Source organism: Microcaecilia unicolor, chromosome 5, assembly GCF_901765095.1.
Source record: "Microcaecilia unicolor chromosome 5, aMicUni1.1, whole genome shotgun sequence".
Taxonomy (NCBI): Eukaryota; Metazoa; Chordata; class Amphibia; order Gymnophiona; family Siphonopidae; genus Microcaecilia; species Microcaecilia unicolor.
The window spans coordinates 275676918-275699052 of record NC_044035.1 but is presented as its reverse complement, the minus strand read 5'-3'; the positions used below and the strand labels follow the sequence as shown (position 1 = coordinate 275699052).

Here is a 22135-nt window from a genome sequence, read left to right as displayed (position 1 = left end):
TTTTCAAGACACTTTAGGGAATATAGGATTTCTACAGGTTGGTTTATTTACTTGTTTATTTATTGGGGGAGGGGATCCATAGATACCTATGGGATATGCATAAGTTTGTCTTCTGTTTCCTTTACTTCTGGGAGGAACTTCTTGTTAATTTGACCATACTCTTTTGGAGCTGAGAGGATTTAAAACGTTAGGTTTTAAAGCTGTTGTCTGTAATAGCTGTTGATATAGCTATCATTTGCCGGCACACAAGTTTTGTTTTGTTCCTTTTAAGAGCTGAGTCTTTGGCATTCCCATATATACATATTTCAAAGCTCTGATTTATTGTGTAGCTTCCGTGTAAACACAAGTTGTATGCATGACTACGACATAGTCTAGTAATATTCCATAGTCTGACTATTACCATATACATTCCAATATGGGATTCATCAGTTGAGCCTTTCAAAAAACATTATTTGCTTATATTAACCCAGACCCTTGTTTTCATAGCACATGGAGACAGGATGGTTTGGTACTTCACTTTTGTGAGTTGTCACTGCTTGCTTATCCTGTATCTGCTGTTTTTTTGACTCAGAAACTTCCCATGGTTTGTCATTTCAGTCTTGGCTTTATGTTGAGAAGTAACAGATTTGATTGCTAGCATGTGATGCCTCATTTTCAGACTTGTGTTCTTAATGGCTATTTCATCTGAAGGGGATTTATTGTATTTATTGCATAAGAGAAACCATGGAAATCCAAAAATGCAATGAAAGCAAAACACCCTATGATAAAAGTAATCCAGCAAATCATATACAATCATACAAATCATTATAATAAATATCTTAAACTATCCATATAAAATCTACTATAATCATCTCCATCATAAGATGTTATATCCAGAATCCACCAGAGGACAGTTTAAGATGCTTATTATGATGATTTTGTATGATTGTGTTTATTAAAATTATGTTTTTTTATCTCTGGGTCGGATCACCTTGCCCCCCCTCCCCCACTTTGCGTTTTTCCTGGATAAGAGAAACCACATCAGTTTTTGTTGGCCAGGTATATGCTATGCATTGGTTTTGAGCAAGATAGTGGTGAAATGATTTTGTCTTGGTATATGTTTTGACACTAATCTGATTTCTACAGTTGTCAGTAACAGTTATTTATCGTGCCCAAGTATCATTTACATAGTATCTTAGTAGATGTGTATGTATGTGTGTGTGTGGGGGGGGGGGGGGGGGGGGAGGGGATGAAAGTTGAACTGCAGTTATTCCTGTCTGCACTGCCAAGGATGTATCCTAACGTGCAGTCATATGGCATGACTATCTGTAGGATATCATTCTTTATCCAAGACAGTTTAATTTTTTTTTTGCCTGTGTGAATGACTTTCAACCTCAGGGTTTGTTTCTAGGAGGTGAGACGAGCTGGCTTAATTTCTCCTGTCCTCTGAGAGAAGGGGTTGGGATTAAGTATTCAATTTATTTATTTATTTTTGCTGCTATGTTGTTTTGATATTGGCATCCTTGTGTTCATTTTTGGAGAGAAGTAGGATTTCAAAATATAGTGTTATTATACTTCACTGGCCTGATCAGAGAAGCATGCAGGATTGCTCCCTGAGTTTATATTCCATACCTCTCCTTTCCGATTTTACATAACAGTCCAAAAGCCAGAAGCACTAGCATGACTGTTAGCTGATGATCTAGCCTCAGAAGTCTCATAGGTACCACACTATCACCAGCCTGCTCTTCTGAACTGGTCAAAAAATGAAGATCATGTAGCCTGCCAGATATACCTGGCTACCTGAGCACCTGTATTTTTTCTAGAGATTCCAGTTATCTATACCCTGCCAGATGGAACTGCTAGTCATTATTTATTTTGTTACCTTTTTATCTTTTTTTTTTTTCAATTAAGAATGGCTTCATCATTTTCTGTTCTTTGAATGTATTACCCTGCTAAGTAGAGGGATAAAATGATGTTAACGTAAGGCAAAATATCCCGTGGTTCCTATTTTACAGTTGTCTTGAAAGTCTAGTCAAAGAGCAACTCACTATGAGGTAAGAATGGCTAATTAGGACCTTTATAAATTGAAGAGTCTGTCAGTAGATGGAGAAGATTTTAAAATATATCTTTTTTAAACATATATATTGGGGTTGAGGCAGAGAAATCTAGTAGCCATCAAGCACGTGACCTTGTTGGTCTATTGCTTTGAATCATCCATATATTGATGAGAATTTTATTTTTGCAGGTTCTTCAGCCAAAGAAGGAAGATTACTTTTAAAATAACAAATGAGATTGTTGTGTTTAGAGAAATTGTTCACGGCTTTCCTCAAACAAACGTTCAGACCCCAAAATGCACATTAACAACAAATTACTGTCCTCTGATTTGATTGCACTTATTTTGTGAGCTTTTGCCCATATAAACTGAAGGAAGAAGATAAATGTAAATATGTTAGGAAAACATCAGAGAATAAAAATATCCCAACGTTTTGGATAGTTACTTGGAAAGCAGGCCTGTAAGAAACCTTTTTTTTTAAAACTCTAAATTATATTTTCAGATTACAGAGTAAATGAAAATATTCCGACAATCCCGTACAACCAGTCACATGATCAAAACGCAGGGGGATCCTACAACAGTTCTGATCGAGGGAGTAGTACATCTGGTGAGTATGGCATAAGTTAATGCTTCTGTACCCTCTCTTTGAAGTACACATGGCCAGTGGGGTCTTCAGTATTCCCTTAATGAGTATGTATAAAACAGATCTGTGTATACTGGAAACCTATCGTATATAAATTTATCTCATACATATTCATTAGTTTGATCCTGAAAACCTGATTATTAAGTGTATCTCCAGGACAGGGCTAGAAGCACTGGTGTTAACATAGTAAACATAGTAGATGACGGCAGAAAAAGACCTGCACGGTCCATCCAGTCTGCCCAAGAAGATAAATTCATATGTGCTACTTTTTTATCTGTACTGTCCTCTTCAGTGCACAGACCATATAAGTCCGGCCAGCCCTATCCCCGCCTCCCAACCACCAGCTCTGGCACAGACCCTATAAGTCTGCCCAGCACTATGCTAACTTGCATAACAAATCTAACTTGCTTCGAAATAGCTTGGGAATGTTCCATTTCAAGCATATGTTATTCCTGTATCTTGCTTGAACAAGTTCTGTAGTCTTGCAACAGCACCACTGGTTAATTCAGTATATTGGAAAAAGAGCATCTGCTACTATTAGGGCTCCTTTTACTAAGCGGTGGTAAGCCCAATGCAGGCTTACCTCTTGCTATACAGGAAGTACCTTTGAGCTACCACAGCAGCCCGGCGGTACTTCCCACCCTTAGCATGCCGGAGTGTACCCAGCGGTAATCGGGCAGTGCCGGGTTAATGCGGAGCCCTTACTGCCACCTCAATGGGTGGCGGTAAGGGCTTCCCCCCAAAATGGCCGTGCAGCAAGTGCTTTAACTTGCCTCATGATCATTTCCTGCAGGAAGGCGAGACTTCCCTTTTACTAGCTATGGTAAAAGGGGGCCTCAGCAATGTGTAAAATATGTGCTGACACCAGCACTGGCCCTCTTTTGCCACAGCTTGATAAAAGGGGGCCCTAAGATTGGTAGTGCAGCCTAAAGTGTGCACTGGACCAGATTTGGAACTAGACTGGCTGAGCTTCTCTCTCTCTCTCTCTCTCTTTTTTTTTTTTTTTTTTTTACCAAATTCATCCTCAGGTTAGTTTGGCAGAACTAAAATAAAGTTTCTTCTTCTACTCGCCCAGTTTTGTTACGACACTTTCACCTCAGGAGTCTTTTACTAGCTTCTGGTTCCTTATTTTTTCAGAACAGATTTTTAAAAACATACATATTTCCTCTTAAGAACATAATCGTTTGCCATACTGGGACAGACTGAAGGTGCATCGATCATGTATTTTCACTTAGCAGTCTCCTCTCCAGAGACTGTATTTGGCAAAGTATGTATTTTGTAGGTGTGTATCCTATACATTTTGTTAAATTAAAAAAAAAAATGCTGCTGCTAGATGTAATTCCACCAGTCGCTGATGAAATTCTTCAAACACGGCTACCCTAAAACAAGGGAGAAGATAGCAGAATGTAGTTTTTACTTCACCTTCCTTTAGTAGAAAATGTTAAAGCAAGCATGGTTAATGAGAGAGGAGAGAGGGAGTAATTTACCATGCTTTAGTTTACCATTGAAGTCACCAATCTGTGGAATCTGCATAACTCTGCTCTCCAGGAACGTATCTTAAAGAGGCCAGCACTGGAATAAAGCTGTGATTCCCCTTTCTCTTTCCCCTCTCCCTGGATATACCCCTGAACTCCCCCGAACATACCCTCATTCACTTCAGCCCCAAAAGACACATTGGTGCTTAGTTTAGGAGCTCTATTTATGTTTTGGATATTTGCGTAGACATCCAAAAGCTGATATTATAAAGCCAGAATATGGACGTCTAAAATTGCTGTATGTCTATATGGCAAGGGAGCATATTTTGAACAGGACTAGGTAGGGGCCAAAAGATAGATGTCCAACTCCATTTGTAGAAGGGGAAGGGACTTCCATGTTCAAAAATATAGATGTTTGTAGCTAGACCTGATATCTGGCACGTCCAGGTTACATAAAGGTGCTCCGACTGAGCAGTTCTCCACTGAACAGAGTAAGGGAAGTCACGGTATGTGTTCTCCTGTCCCCTGGAGGGCTCACAATAAAAAAAAAAAAATATATATATATATATACAAAAAGCTGCAATGGGACTTGAACTGGCAGCTTCTAGAGCCCTGCTCTGGTTCTCAGCTGTTCTCTAATAGGCTACTCTTCCACATGGATGTATGTGTGTCGATTTTATAATATGGATGTTCCTATGCTCCTACAAAGATGTCCATGTCTCTTGCTTTGCCCCACTCATAGTTTAGACATTTCATTTTGTAAAATGGATGTTCATGCTGGACATAGCTGGCACTTGGACATTCATTTCTCATGTATTTTAGAACAGGCCATATGTGGGCAGGTCCTGTTCTAATAAAACACATGGGAAATGGATGCCTGTATGTGATTTACAGACTTGGACATCCATATTCTGAACTGGACATGCTTTCTAAAATTCTGTTCATTACTGCTAACAGCCAAGATCCCCCCCCCCCCCCCCCCCCCCGAGAAGGACACATGACATGATCTCCAGTTGCTCCTGCCCATGCTGGAACCAGGTTTAATGTTTTTCTGGTACAGATATACTGCCCAGTATTCAGTGTCACTTATCCAGATAGCAGGTGCTTCTGATCAGGACAATACCTGGATTTTGAGCTGTATTATCAAGGTAATGCCACTGAAATTCTGTGCAGGCTGCCCTAGCACAGAATAGCGGCAGAGCTGGGAGTTACCGAGAAACTGGCTTTATTCAGTACCAGTATCCGGATTACTATCTGGAAAACGTAGGATAAATTTTATAACCTCAGCTCTGTCCATTGTACCCAGATATCCAGCACCAATATCCACATAGTGGCCAGCACTGAATATTTGGGTGCATCTTCAAATGGCACAGATGACGTTTAAAAATCAAAATCTGCACCTTGGTTCATAAAATCATCTACGGCAATGCCCCGGGATACATGACAGACCTCATAGACCTACCAACCAGAAACACAACTAGATGAACACGAACATATCTAAATCTCTACCACCCAAGCTGCAAAGGACTCAAATACAAATCAACCTATGCATCCAGCTTCTCATACATAAGCAACCAGCTATGGAACACATTACCAATCGCCGTGAAAACAACATACAATCACCTAACTTCCGGAAACTCCTAAAGACTAACTTGTTCAAAAAGGCATATCCCAACAATCCAACCTAAATGCCTCATCCCCGCAACACTACAATATAAAAGCTCGTACTGGACATAACCCAACTCTCCCTCCTCCTTAAGCCCAATATGTCTATCACACTGATCATTACTCTGTCATAACCTCACTTTGTATTTGTTTCATATTGGTATTGGCGATCGCCTCTACTGTACTATGTAAGCAGTGGTGTGCTGGTAAATTTTTAACAACAGGCTCTCTCTCCGGTCCACCTCGGTGCCCCCTGTCCACCACTGCGCGCCCCCCCCCCCCCCCCCCCCCCCGTCCACCTCTGCGCCCCCCCCCCCCAAAATTGCAGAGCTGGCTATAGCCGTGGGGGGGGGGGGGGGCAATGCATTACTCTCTCCAGGAAAAAAAATTAAATGATCCCAGGTTCCAATCTAATTCATGTTTAATGTGGGATAAAATGGCATAAATAAGTAAATACATAAATAAGTAAATAAATATAAACTTTTAATGTTGAGCACCTGATTCTCAAAGTGAACATATTCCAAACGCTATAATGAAAATAAAATGATTTTTTTTCTACCTTTGATGTCTGGTGACTGTTTTTCTGATCATACTGGCCCAGTATCCGATTCTGCTGCTATCTGTCCTCTTAACTCCGTTTCCAGGGCTTCCTTTCCATTTATTTCTTTCCTCCTTTCTTCTTCATTTCTGGTCCTCAGCTTCTGCCTATTTTCTTCATCCATGTGCAGTTTTTCACCTCTCTTCCTTTTCCCTCATCTCATCTCCTTCCTCACTCTTCTCTCCCCTCCATCCATGTCCAGCATTTCTTCTCTCTCCCCTCCTCTCCCCTGCCCTGCATGCACCCATACCCAGTGACCCTCCTCTGCCCTGCCCTGCATGCACCCAGATGTCCAGCAGTGTACCCTCCTCTCCCCTGCCCTGTATGCACCCAGATGTCCAGCAGTGACCCTTCTCTCCCCTGCATGCACCCATGTCCAGCAGTGACCCTCCTTTCCCCTGCCCTGCATGCACCCATACCCAGTGACCCTCCTCTGCCCTGCCCTGCATGCACCCAGATGTCCAGCAGTGACCCTTCTCTCCCCTGCATGCACCCATGTCCAGCAGTGACCCTCCTTTCCCCTGCCCTGCATGCACCCATACCCAGTGACCCTCCTCTGCCCTGCCCTGCATGCACCCAGATGTCCAGCAGTGACCCTCCTCTCCCCTGCATGCACCCATGTCCAGCAGTGACCCTCCTTCCCCTGCCCTGCATGCACCCATGTCCAGCAGTGTACCCTCCTCTCCCCTGCCCTTGCATGCACCCATACCCAGCGACCCCCTCCACCCCCCTGCCCTTGCATGCACCCATACCCAGCGACCCCCTCCACCCATGCCCAGCAGCGACTCCCTTTTCCCCCCTGCCACCCCCTCCCAAGTTGTATCACGAATTCTTCTCCTCCCTCCCTCCCGATCCGGTCCCTCACCACCCGCTTGTTTTTTTGAATTCTTCGGGGCAGGCAGTCTTGCCTGCCAGCTTCCAGCGCTGACTGTCCTCCCTTGCCGATTTGCACTTCAAAATGGCCGCCGAGACTTCAGCCAAAGTCTCGCGAGGCCGCCTCTGGAAGTCTTGGTGGCCATTTTTAAAGCGCGAATCGGCAAGGGAGGACAGTCAGCGCTGGAAGCGGGCAGGCAAGACTGCCTGCCCTGAAGAATTCAAAAAGCAAGCGGGCGGTGAGGCGGATCCGGAGGGAGGGAGGGAGGAGAGCCAGAGCCGGCTCGCTATTTTCAACAACCGGCTTGCAAGCCGGAAGAAAATTTAACAACCGGCTCTTGCGAGCCGGCTCCAGCACACCACTGTATGTAAGCCACATTCAGCTTGCAAATAGGTGGGAAAATGTGGGATACAAATGCAACAAATAAATAAATGGAATGCCGACTACAGAGTTTGAATTTTGAGGTGATAGTGTTTACACAATTCCCAGTTGATGAAACATATTGGCCATTATTTTAGAAACATCTACTTTTAAAAAGGTGCTGTTTACATATGGAAAAATTTCAAGGGGGCATTGCTTGGGCAGAGCTAAAATCTACATATTTATGCCCCATTTTACAGAAGAAATACACGTGTATGGGGCAAAATGTCCACATTAACAGTATACATAAGCTCAAAAAGTGCTTGTTTCAGCCATCGATTTATATAGGGGATTGAGGGTCCCTTTTACCAAGCTGCGGCAAAAGAGGGATGGCGCTGGCATTGGCGCGTGTTTTACACACGTGCCAAGGCCCCCTTTAACCGCAGCTGTTAAAAGGGAAGGTTTCGCTTTCCTGCAGAAAATGGCTGGGCGGCAAGTAAAGTACTTGCCGTGCGGTCATTTCAGGGGGTGGAAGCCCTTACCGTCACCCACTGAGGTGGCAGTAAGGAGTTCCATGCTAACCCGGCAGTAAACAGGCAGTGATTACCACCAGGTACAGTCTGGCATTACAAATATAAATTTTTGTAGCACCAAAAATGACGGTGCGGTAGGCTTGGGAAGTACTGTTGGCCTGCTGCGGTACCTGGTGGTACTTCCGTTATAGTGAGCGGTAAGCCTGTGTTGGGCTTACCGACATGTAGTAAAAGGAACCCTCAGGCAATCATTCTTAATTCCATGTAGTTTATTTCTGCCTCCAGAATGAAACCATGTAAAAATTGTGACCTTCCTACTCAGTTGGCAGCACTTCAGACATGTAAGTTTGTAAAATTGGATAGCTAAATGTGGAAATTCCAAAATCACCACTTCCACCTGTAAGCGCTGTCATCTCTGCATGGAAGCTGCTGGATCCATTTCATTTATTTTTTCAATGCGTAGATTTGTAAAATGGCTTCTTCTGCTGCGCATGCTGTCAAATACACGTGCATCCCTGTGGGCATTTGAGAAAAGGCACTGCATCAGCAGATCCTTTTCTATAATACCACCAGCATTGAACAATCCAGTCCCGATTTCTACATTCTTTGTAAAATGGGGCTCATTAACTTATTACACCTTTCTGTATAAAAGTTTTCTGAAATCAGTGCTTCATATCCTGTGTGAGATGTGTAACTATTTCCATTTATGTTTTATAGAATCTACGTTTGTTCATTCTACCATTTTTTCTATGCTTGTCTATAGTCCACTGTTTTTTTTCCTGCAATTATCAATCTCTCAACCTTATATCTAAGGCAATTTCACGTTAATCATTTCTCTGTCAATTTTTGATGTGTTTCATTGCTGAAGGAACTCTACTTTTTCTGTTATATTGGTGCATTTGCTACTTGTTTGTATCTTGCTTGCTGTTTTGATCCATTAAAAAAAAAAGAGGAAAAAAAAGCACCTCCTTTAAAATTTCTGTTGCTTCTCTGCTTTTTGGAATGTTGTACAAAGAACTAGAGTGCAGGCTTTATCTATGTAGAATATTCTAGTCATATCTTCTTTGACAGACAATGAAAATCCTTGGTATGTAGCAAGTGTGAGGTTAGTGCAGAGCAGAAACATTGCAGACGCATGAAAAAGACACAGATTAAAGAGATCTATCTAGATCTAAGCAGTTCACAATTTTTCTTACTTGTAGTATTTAAATGTTTGATACAGACATTTAAATACTTGAAAGGTATTAATATAGAGATATTTTCTAGAGAAGGGAAAATGGTAAAACTAGAGGACGTGATTTGAGGTTGAGGGGTGGTAGACGCGGGAGCAATGTCAGAAAATTCTTTTCACGGAGAGGGTGGCTGATGCCTGGAATGAAAAAAACTGTGGTGGAATTCAAAAAGGTGTGGGATGAACACACAGGATCTCTAATTAGAAAATGAATGGTATAAAAAATAAAGCTTAAAGGGTTGCATATGTATTTACATTTCAAGTGGTGTTTAGGTGGCAACTCTGGCTGCATCAGCTAAGGCTGGTACTGGGCTGTCTTGTACGGTCTGAGTCCCACATATAGCAATCCAGTTTAGGATGGGCTGGAGAGAGCTTTGACGGAAATTCCAGTAATCTGGAAAGTGAGGACAGTGCCAGGCAGACTTTTACGGTCTGTGTCCCACAAATGACAAGACATATTCGCAGTGGCGTACCAAGGGTGGGGGCGGTCCGCCCCGGGTGCACGCTGCTGGGGGGTGCCGTGGCGCGCGCCTGTGGGCTCCGACTTCGCTAACTTCGCTCGTTCGCTGCAGCTCCCTCTCTCCGGCACCCCCCCCCAGCGGCGTGCACCCGGGGGGGGTGTCATTTCGCCGGGGGGGGGGGGGGTGCATCGGTGATCCGCCCCCGGGTGCAATCCAAGCTAGGAACGCCACTGCATATTCAGGTATGCTGCAGTGGGCTTTGATGGCAACTCTGGAACATAAGGACAGAGCTGGGTGGACTTCTATAGTCTTATGTCCCTGAAAAAAAAACAAAGAAAGACTATTATCAGGTATATAATATCATATTCATTGTTGATTTAATCTAGAATGAGAATGAATGTGACTGTTGGGCAGACTGGATGGGACCATTCAGGTCTTTATCTGCCGTTACTTAGTATGTTACTATGTTAGATGAAATGTGTTACAGAAGTGGCCTTGAACATGTTGCTAGGTATGACTTTGGCATGAACAAAAACGTAACCCCGAAAACCAGGATGGAATTCATTTTCTGCTGACCACCGAATAGTAGCTCACACACAAATGAACTCTGACTACACGACTACTTTCAAATAAAGCTTATGAGGGAAAAAATACATTTACACAAAGAACTTAGAGCTAAAAGTGATTATGGCTGGCAAAGTTCAAAGCCTCTGTGCTAACTGCATGCTACCTGAATAATTGACCTATTCAGAAGCTATTAAAGCTCTGAATGATGCTTCATCCAACCACACGCCATCATTTCAGAGGAGCCTTGACTCTGAACAGCAGTGCTTCACTTTTTATCATTTCTCTTTCTTTTGTACTTCCTGTGTTATCTCTACTGGCCATTATTTCTATCTGCACCTGCCATTCCAACTGAAGCTAGCAATTTAATTGTGCCTAAAACATTTCTGTGGACAAGTACAAATTACACAAACTCTCACTGACTTAATGCGACACTAGAACTTTAATAGATCATGTCTACATCCTATTGTATTTTTGATCCCAGCAATTAAATAATAGAAAAGCACTTCAGAAAATAAGTCTATAGTTCAGCTGATAATCTATAATGTAATTAATTGTTGGAGAAAGATCATTTTAAATGATATTGCTTGTAAAATTCATTTAAAGTTGTATTATAGTATATATTGGATAAGTAATGAACATGCAGTTGGGTACATTGCGTTTTCATTTTTTTTTTTCTTCTAACCAAGCCTTTTTTCATAAACTTAAAAGAATGTGGAATTTTGGATTTTATAATTATAATTTCTATGGTGATACTATGTACTAACTTTTTATAAAGAAATGGGAATAGTGAGTAAAGTGATCAGATTTGAAGTTGACACAAAACTATTCAAAGTTGTTAAATCACTAGCAGACTGTGAGAAATTGTGAGAGGACCCTGCAAGACTGGGAGATGGGGCATCCAAATGGCAGATGACATTTTATGTGGACAAGTGCAAAGTGATGCATGTAGGGATGACAACCTCTAGCATTCTAGACATCCTTGCAGACAATGCACTGAAATCATCTGCTCAGTGTGTGTGGCAGAGGCCAAAAATGCAAGTATTATATTAGGAATTGCTTGGAAAGGAATGGAGAATAAAATATAGAACAATACAGATCATGCCTTGAGTTTGTTTGCATATATTAATTTAGTCCAATAAAAAAGGTGCTGTCTTTTTTTTTTGTTTGTTTTATTTCTATATATTACCTTTTAAAGTGGACTAACATGGCAAGCCCAGTACTTTGTACAACTAAAAAAAATACAGCAGAATTAAACATACAGAGAACCAAAATAATAAAGGGAGTGGAATTACACCCCCTCCCAAAAAGAAAAACGAGGAAAGGCTAAACAGGTTATGGCTTGTCAGCTTGAGAGGAAACATGGTAGAAGTGTGTAAAAATCGTAACTGGAGTGAAACAGGTAATATCAGTTATTTACTCTTTCAAAATGTAGAAAGACTAGGGGGTGTGCCACTTAATTACAAAGTAATATATTTTAAACACATCATAGAAATTATTTTTTCACTCAATGCATATTTAAGCTCTGGGATTTCTTTGCTGAAGAATGTGGTAAAAGCAGTCAGCATAGCAGGGTTGAAAAATGTCGTGTTTTTATGTTCTTAATATGTATCTAAATATGAAAGAAATTTATGTACTGAGAGCAGATCCTCAGCAAGACTTTCTTTTCTATTTGCCTGTAGGAAGTCAAGGTCATAAGAAGGGAACTAGAACTCCCAAATTACCTAAACAGACAGGAATGAACTGGGCAGAACTTCTTCCACCACCCCCAGCTCACCCACTGCCCCACAGTAACAGTGAAGATTACAGTCTTTCTGTGGAAGAAGGGTAAGAAAGTTTCCTTTTCTGAGTGGATATTCCATTGTAGCATCTTTTAACTTTTGTTGATTTCTACTTTGTCTGAGGCCATTAGGGGGTGTGTTTTTGTTTTGTTTTTGTTTCTTAATATCCACTAAAGTTCTTAGTGCATGCTAAATTTTTAGTGCATGTTAAATTAGTTTAGTGCATACACGGGCAGTACTATTATAACTGGCCACCTAGGGTGGGAGTTCAAGTAGGCTCCTATTTTGAGGCTATGTTATAGAGGTAATCGTCTATATGTCTTTATAAAATAGCCTTACAAAACCTGTACTGTCATGGATGAAATGTATCCGCTAATTTACGTTGGTCAGGAGCAGGTGTAAATGTACATATTAGCCCCTGGATTCTATATAGGGCAGATACACGTGTAAACTAATGAGGCATTAGCAATCAATAACTGACATTAATTGGCAACAGTTTGGATCCTTGAGCACATCTACCCTTGGCACTATTTTATCACATCCACACCTAAATTTTCTAGCACACAACTCAAAAGTGGCAAGGCTGCGGGAAGGGCTGAGCACTCTTTGTAGATTTTTCAGTGGCCGAACTTTGGATGCTATATATTGAATCTGGCCCTAGGTGTGTATTTTAAAACTACAAGAGGTTTCCAACTGAGTCCTCGGGGCACACCCAGCCAGTCAGGGTTTTCAGGATATCCCAATTGAATTCAATAAGGAATCCTGAAAACCCCAACTTGCTGGGTGTGCCCCAAGGACTGGTTTGAAAACCTCTGTTCTATATAGTAGTGTGCCTAGTGTTCTGCACCAAAATGCAAGCATATTCTGTATCAACACACTTAATTGGCTTAATAAGCCAATCAGTGTTGTTAACAGCACTTAACAAGCAATAATGAGCACTAATTGGCAATAAACAGAATTTACTCGCATAACTTGCTAAGCGTATTCTGTAACGCACTGCGGCTAATGTCTAACACACACACAGGCAAAAAGGGGCAGGGAAATGGGCGTTTTGTGGGAATTCCAAAATACACACATGTTGCCATAAAATATGGTCCAGTGCACCTAAATCTATGTAACCGGGATTGACACCACATTTTCGTTGGTGTAAATGGAGGCACGTAGTTTTAGGCGCTAGGATATCAATTAAACTTATTCTGTGTACCACACCTAAATATAGGTGCCCCGTAAAGAATACACTTAGGCGGAAATGTTTTCCGCTTGGATTTTCTAGGCACTATATATAGAATTTCCCCCATTGTGTGAAAAGATGTGCCTTTTTGTCACTGCACATACCTTTACACCCATAGGATAGTGTTATAAGAGGCCTTTTATGGACTTTAAAAAGGGGTTACACTTGAAAAATCCTTTATACAATTATTCCTATCAAGAGTAATTTTTGAACAGGCTGACTAATGTATGTGACCAGAATGTGTATAAGTTGCACCAATTTTAAAAGGGAAAGTATTTGTGTACTTTCTCTTTACCATCTCATGGGAAGTACAAATTTACAGCTGCTATGGGCATCGATAAGTTGCTAGTTATTTTGCAAGTGGAAGGTCTGCCTGATCTTGTCCTGGGAACACTTACTCTCTTAGGTTGGAGAAATGTATGTGTGTATAGGATATATGCACAAAAGGTTGCACTACCAAGCGAGTAACTGCACATGGGTAAAGTATGTGCATAGTTTCTGTGCTTGGGCTTGACCAAATTTTCAAAATGAAACTACTTGTGGACTTGTACACCTTCTCTTTGCTATGCACAGATTTTTGGAGTTAATTTACTTGCAGGCATTTGAATTATCAAAACTATGGGGTACTTTTACAAATGCGTACTAACATTTTTAGCAAGCCCTAAAAATAAATGTGCACTAAATGTTAGACACTCATATATTCCTGTGGACATCTCTAGCATTTACGTGTGTTAATCACGCTAATGCGCTTTTGTAAAAGATCCTCTATGTGCATAAACACCTCATCCCTGCTTCTTAGGAATGCACTTTCTCAGTCCAGTTAAACTTTCACAAATATAGACTGTATATGCAGAAATGTATCTGCATAGTGGGCAGGCAGTTTCATAAAAGTGTAATTCCACAGTTAAAGCATGGTTTTATTCAGAAGAGTGGTTTTGAAAAAGATCCTGTACATGGTTCTATTTTCAGTTTTCCTTATCATTTATTGGAATCTTTCATTTTGTTTGGGTATTTAAAAGGCTCTTTTCATTTCAGGAGCAATATCTTTAGTGTGAAGTCTTTCAGAAAGAGTGCACACTATTTATGACAGAGGAGAAAACCCCAGATTTTTTAAATGTTGTTTTAGGCAAAATATGGCGAAATTGCGAAGCACATGTTGAGTCGCAATTTATATATTCTGGGTTTGATATTCATAAGAATATAAGTATTGCCATACTGGGACAGACCGAAGGTCTATCAAGCCCAGCATCCTGTTTCCAACAGTGGCCAATCCAGGCTACAAGTACGTGGCAAGATCCCAAAACAGTACAATACATTTTATGCTACTTGTCCTAGAAATAAGCAGTGGATTTTCCCCCAAGTCCATTTCTTTTAGGAAGCTATCCAAACCTTTTTTAAACCCCGCTAAGCTAACTGCTTTTACTGCATTTTCTGCCAACAAATTCCAGAGTTTAATTACACGTTGAATGAAGAAGTATTTTCTCGGATTTGTTTAAAATTTACTACTTTGTAGCTTCATTACGTGCCCCCTAGTCCTAGTATTTTTGAAAAGAGTAAACAAGCGAGTCACATCTATCCGATCCACTCCACTCATTATTCAAAAGGATTTAACTTTGGCTACCTATGCAGGTACAGCATTAAATATTATACCTGGATAGCTTCTGAGCATTACCAAAGTCTCGGATATTCAGTTCTGGTGATAGATTGGAGCCAGCACTCGATATCTGGGGCTAATCACTGAGCGCCACGCTGAATATTGCTCATCTGCTTTATGAACTACACACAATAGTGCATACTGTGTGCATGTACATTTAGTCTAAATGTACACAGGTTCATTTTACCCATGATATTGAGGAACTAAGGTACTGTTTTATAAAGACACACAGATGATTTTTTTACCCTCTTAATTCAGGTGACCAGTTAGTAAATTACCCTCCAAAGGGGTTTAATATTTATTTATTGGGATTTATTAACCGCCTTTATGAAGAGATTCACCCAAGGTGGTGATATGTATTGTGCAGGAACTCTGTCCTTGAAAACTGGACTGTAAATCCCAAAATTTAAATGTTTCTGGCATGCTAAATACTTTAGTGCATGTTGAGCATAAAAAGGGGAAAAATAGAAATAATCCTCCACCCCAATAACAAAACAAGAAAAAGGGAATTCTTTCCAGCACACCCTAGAGACCATCCATGTTAGCAGATGTACAGGAAATCCTTTTCAATGTGTTATTGGAGGCTACTGAAACAGATGGTCTTAGTTTGTTTTTCATATCAATAGTGCGTTCATCACACTTGTTATTAATTGGCAGTCTCGGATTAGAGGTCAAACATTGATTGGCATGGTGAAAACCCAATCCCTATAGTACTCATTCAAAGTGATCCTTCCAGAAGATGTCTGAATCCTAGTAGTATGAAAATACTGAAAATATTGCAGACCTCCTTCCATTATAGTTCAGGTTTCTACAAGAGTGGAAACGGAAATCATCTGTTCATTTATGGCATAGTTGCTAGAGCATATAAGATACATTCATTAGATATGGTGGCCTATCACCTGATTTTGGCTTGTTGTGACTGATGCATTTTTAGGCTGTTGACAAAATGATATTTTGGATCAGAGATTTATTGCATTTGTATCCCACATTATCCCACCTATTTGCAGGCTCAATGTGGCTTACATAGTTTGTTAACACATTTAATCTTGGATGTCAGGTACATTTATTATTGAGCAGAGATTAGTTAATGGAAGTAGGTAAAGAGAAGGAAGGAATCTATTAGATATAGTAGAAGGTGGGTTTTCAGAAGTGGATTAGTGAAGTTCTGGGTTTTCATTGTAGGCTTTGTTGAAGTAATATGTCTTGAGGGATTTGCGAAAGTTAGTTGTTTCGTTGATTGTTTTCAGGTCTCTGGGTAGTGCGTTCCATATCTTCGTGCTCATGTAAGAGAAGGTGGTAGCATGCATCAGCTTGTATTTTAGTCCTTTGCAGCTGGGGAAGTGCAGGTTGAGAAATTTGCGAGATGATTTCATCAACTGAGGGAGTACTAAGTTGAAGAGCATAATGATAATTTTTTTTTGCTTGTATAACTGTAAAACAATTAAAGGTCATCCATTTTATCTTTTGTGCTACTTTGGATTCTTTGATCTTGCAATGCATTCAACCATTATTATAGACATAATTGTGAATCTAATTTTTGACACACTAGGAAGTATTCATTTTCAATGATTGGTGTCTCCTGCCTAGCTAGCAGAAAAAAACACTAATACAGCAACCATAATAAAGGCAACGCTCTGGCCTAACGCAAGAAAAAAACAAGGTATATAGCCACGGAGCAGCAGGATGAAACACATGATCCATGTTGAGAAAGTGAAGAATGTTTTTATTGACTCAACATAGACCGTGCTTCGGCCTCTGCCTACATCAGGGCATTTGTAGACAAATTATATGACAACAATAGGTAAAGAGAGCCCAAGGAATTAACTGAGGGCCATATAACAATTGCCTCACTGCTGGAGGGATGACATCATGTTGTTGAGTGGGTGAATTGGGGAAAGGGTGGGAAGAAAGAATTATAAGTGGACTGGGATGGGAATTTAAAGAAAAGAGTAGGTGAGGTTGAAGGAATTTATATAATTTGTAGACATTTCAGTGGGAATGGGAAAGGTGAGAAGTAAATGAGTTATTTAAAAAAAAAGAAAAAAGAGAGGCATGTAGTAACTAAAGGGATGGAAGCAAGAAAGAAGAGTGATGATTGTGCATTTATTAGTAGGCATGAAAGTGTGTGAAGGAAGCTGTATAGAGTTGGTGAGTTATTGTGAGGAAAGTTAAGGGTCTGGATGCATTTCCTACTCAATTAAGCTCCTGAAAACACCAGCTTACTCTCAGGGGCTGCTTGAACATTGCATGCGGTGTATGTAATTTTAGTTAAAGTTATGTTCTTAGAAGGTAGCAGGGGGGTGCTATTTTTTGTGTAAGGAAGTGACACCACTATAATCCCATCAAGAAATTTGTTTACTAAATTTAATGTTATGTAATGTAATGTTTAATGCTGTCTGACACTTATATATACATATGTATACACAAACATGCGACACTGCTTCATTTTCTGTGCGGTCTGACAAGATATGATTCTTCTGAGAGCAGTTCGTTTTTTTGTTTTTTTTTTTAAATCCCCATTTTCTAATACTTCGGGGTATTCCACCAAGCCCTATTTTTTCCCTAAAGAGTCCCTCCACTCTCTATTTCAGTTGACAACACCCTCATCCTCCCCGTCTCGTCTGCCCGCAACCTCGGAGTCATCTTCAACTCCTCCCTCTCCTTCTCTGCGCGTATCCAGCAGACAGTTAAGACCTGTCGCTTCTTGGAGTTGGAGATGGGTAGAATTGCCAGAGATGGGAAGAATTGCAGGTTCTTTTAGCACTCCTTCTTTTACAATTTAGGGGTCCTTTAACTAAGGTGCGCTGAAAAATGGCTTGCGGTAGTATAGGCGTGAGTTTTGGGCATGCGCCAATCCATTTTCAGCACACCTGTAAAAGCCCTTTTTAAAATTTTTGACAAAAAATGGACGTGCGGCAAAATCAAAATTGCTGCACGTCCATTTTGGGTCTGCGACCTTACCGCCAGCCATTGACCTAGTGATAAAGTCTCATGCAGTAACCGGATGGTAATGACCTACATGTACCAAATGCCACTTGGCGCATGTCCAATACGCACATCTGAAAATAAAAATTATTTTTCGGACGCGCATATCTGACTCATGGCAAAAATGAAATTATCACAAGATCCACACGGTAGCTGTGCGGGAACTCCATTTTGGCACACGGGCGTGTGTAGTCGCTTATGCGGCTTAGTAAAAGGGCCCCTTAGTGGTTTCTCCTTTGGGAGAAGGAGCTTGGTAAGTTCCACTTTATTCATAACTTGTCTTTGCCAGAAGGTGGTGGTATTAATTCTTTTATTGACTCACACTTTTGTATAGTCCATTATTCATCTTTAGATCAGATGCTTGAGATGTTGCGTAGGTTGGGTCCTGGGGCGTTCATGGGTAAGGCAGATATTGAATCAACGTTCCATCTGTTGCTGGTACATCTGAGTTCTTTTCATCTCCTTGGGTTGTGAAGAATTTGATCAGCAATTCTATTTTGACAAGTGTATGCCCATTGGTTGCTTTGTATCATGTATATTTTGAACCATTTTCTTCATTTTTCCACTGACAACAAAAAGCTGGTTCATCTTTTTAGGTTCTTTACTTGAATGATTTTCTTTTTGGGGGTTCAGCTGATTTCAGATCAGTGTGCTCATCTTATGTCAGTTTTCTGTGAAGTGGTCTCTGAGTTTGGGATTACATTAGCAAAATGAAAACCAGAGGGTCCTTGTTCTACCCTGGGTTTCTTGGGCATTGACCTGGACTTGGTCCATATGGAGTCTAGATTATCATTAGAAAAGGTGGTGGACTCTACAGGAAGAGATTGTGTCTGCCTTGTTAAAAAAGAAATTGTCTTTACATAAAATTCAGTCTTTTGTTGGATGTTTCAGTTCTGCTTCAACGGTGATTATGATGGGGCGGGTATTTTCTCACCATTTAGCACTGCTAATGGGGGGATTGCAGAAGAAATATCATAAGGTTTGCATTATAAAAGAGGTTCAAGAAGATCTGCAGTTTTGGAATTCTTGTTTGGTTAAGTTTAATGGGGTACGAGTGTGGGCTCAGCTTCCATTGTTGAATAGTGACCTGCAATTGTACATGGATGCAGCAGGGAACCATGGTTTTGGGGTTTATGTTCAGGGAGTGTGGTGTGCCCAGGAATGGCTGGATTGGTAGAGAGAGATATGGGACTTTGTGCGAATGTGGCCTTCTTGGAGATTTTGCCGGTGTGGGTGGCTTTGATACTGTGGGGTGAGCGTTTGTGTAATCGAAGTAGTTCATGCGCTAAACAGACAATCTGCCCAGAGTCCTTTCCTTGAAGAATTGTTAAGGCTGATTGTCTGGAGATACTTGATGCTGAATTTGACTTTGGGAGCTAGGCATATGCAAGATATTCATAATGACATTGCTGATGGTCTCTCACAGTTTCAATGGACTCGTTTCCGAGCATTGTCCCATGTGGCAGATGGATCACCAACGGGGATGCTTCTGGACTTGTGGAAGAGTTTCTTGAACCTTTCAGTCAGTTACTGCAAAATGTTTTGACCCATAATACTTGAAGAGTTTCTAAGACTGGATTGAAGTGTTTTTGCAGTGACTGATTGCTCTGCCTTTTGATATTACATTAGTGGTGGACTTTATTTAGACTTTTAGCGCAGTTTATCTTTGCTTCTGTTTTTTTCTCTCTAAATTATGGGGTTATAGTGACCCTAGGAATTCCTTTTTGGTTTGTAAATTATTGGGTGGGTATGCTAAGAGTTTTTTTTACTCAGCCTAGAGTCGGATGCCTTCCTACTATGCAGGACCAATTGGTAACAATGTTGGAGGCATTAATAAACATTTGTGTTATGCCTTTTGAGGTGAGACTGCTTCAGCTTGCTTTTGCTGTAGCATTTTTTGGTACTCTGAGAGTGAGCGAGTTAGTGGCCCCTTCTAAGTGGGCCAGTGGGGGACACATTGGCTTTCTTTTTCATGATGTGATTTTAGTACACAAGTACATACATAAGTATTGCCATACTGGGAAAGACCAAAGGTCCATCAAGCCCAGCATCCTGTTTCCAACAGTGGCCAATCCAGGTCACAAATACCTGGCAAGATTCCAAAAAAGTACAAAACATTTTATACTGCTTATCCAGAAATAGTGGATTTCCCCCAAGTCCATTTAATAACGGTCTATGGACTTTTCCTTTAGGAAGCTGTCCAAACCTTTTTTAAACTCCACATTCACTGGCAACGAATTCCAGAGTTTAATTACACGTTGAGTGAAGAAAACATTTTCTCTGATTCATTGTAAATTTACTACATTGTAGCTTCATCGCATGCCCCTTAGTCCTAGTATTTTTGGAAAGCGTAAACAAATGCTTCACATCTACCCATTCAACTCCACTCATTATTTTATAGACCTCTATCATATCTCCCCTCAGCCACCTTTTCTCCAAGCTGAAGAGCCCTAGCCACTTTAGCCTTTCCTCATAGGGAAGTCGTCCCATCCCCTTTATCATTTTCGTCGCTCTTCTCTGCACCTTTTCTAATTCCACTATATCTTTTTTGAGATGCGGTGACCAGAATTGAACACAATATTCGAGGTGCGGTCGCACCATGGAGCGATACAAAGGCATTATAACATCCTCATTTTGTTTTCCATTCCTTTCCTAATAATACCTAACATTGTATTTGCTTTCTTAGCCGCAGCAGCACACTGAGCAGAAGGTTTCAATGTATCATCAATGACGACACCTAGATCCCTTTCTTGGTCAATGACTCCTAAGATAGAGAAGAGTTATGTTTACTTATTTGGCATTCCAAGACAGATCAATTGGGCAAGTTTTGGGGTATGATATGCTTTTGTGTGAAACTGCCACAAGTGGAGGTGAGGCCTTGATAACACCATAGGTCTTACTGGACCAGACATGGTTTTGAATATTAATATACTAGCCGTTAAGCCTGTTAAAACAGGCGAGTTTTTTTTTCTATGGGCTCCCCCCCATCCATCAACCGTGTTCTCTCCCCTGCCCTCCCCCCATGTCCTGCAGCCCTCTCTCCCCTGGCCTCCCCCCCCCCCCACCAACCCTCCTCTCTCCCCTGCCCTCCCCCCATGTCCAGCAACCCTGTTCTCTCCCCTGCCCTCCCCCCATGTCCAGCAGCCCTCTCTCCCCAGGCCTCCCCCCGTCCACCAACCCTCCTCTCTCCCCTGCCCTCCCCCCATGTCTAGCAACCCTCCTCTTTCCCTTGGCCTCCCCCCCTACCCCCACGCGAAACCACAGCACTCGATGTCCGGGGCCACGCCTCTCGGGGTGAAACGTCATCACCGCCGCCATGGCTCCTCCCCCCGAAACCGCAGCACTCGATGTCTGCGTCTGGGGCCACGCCTCTTGGGGTGAAATGTCACCGCCGCCATGGCTCCTCCCCTCGGGGCTCCGCCAATCAGAGGAGAGGAAGGCAGGGCGCTGGCCGGCTGTGGAAGTATGAATGGAAGAGTCGCGTGGGTTGGCGAACCTCTCGCATTTGTGTCGCGCGCAGCGTAATTGTTATCCCGTTGCACTTGACTTGATTGTGGTCTCGGCCGTGTTGTATAGGTGTTACTGTGACAGGGAGGCAGGAGCAGCGGCATCGGCAACGTCGGGGAGGGGGGCCTTCATTCGTTCCTCCTTCCCCCTCTGATTTCCACGCCCCCTCCGATTCCCACACCCCGTCCTCTCCACGTACCTTTGGGGCTGTTTAGTGTACTCTCCGCCCCTCGCCCCGCCTCTGACTCCTCCTCCTTTCTGGTTCTGGAGCTGTTGGAGGCGGGGCTTGGACTTTTGACGTCTCAACGTTCGGGCTGTACTGCGCATTTGCAGGTGAGTCGGTCACTTGCCATTTATATGTTTGATGGAAGGATAAGAAGGGGCAACTAGGTTGTCACCAACTAGCTGCGTAAAAAGGGTTGCTAATTACAAGTGAAGGTCGCTTGGGAAGTAGTGGAATGACTTGTAATTTTGGCTTTACAGTAAGCTATCCCTTGTTTGTTAATAGTGAATAAAGCTGCAGCCAAGTGTTTTTCCACTA

General features: G+C 41.7%; 1 protein-coding gene across 2 annotated transcripts in view; it reads left to right on the top strand.

The window, feature by feature from the left end:
* Positions 1 to 22135, top strand: part of ROBO1 (roundabout guidance receptor 1) — a 578749-nt gene that overhangs the window by 513912 nt on the left and 42702 nt on the right. For both annotated transcript variants that reach the window (XM_030204239.1, XM_030204238.1), the window contains 2 exons: positions 2535 to 2639; positions 12119 to 12263. In XM_030204239.1, coding sequence (XP_030060099.1) covers positions 2535 to 2639; positions 12119 to 12263 — 250 coding nt within the window. The remainder of the gene's footprint in view (positions 1 to 2534; positions 2640 to 12118; positions 12264 to 22135) is intronic.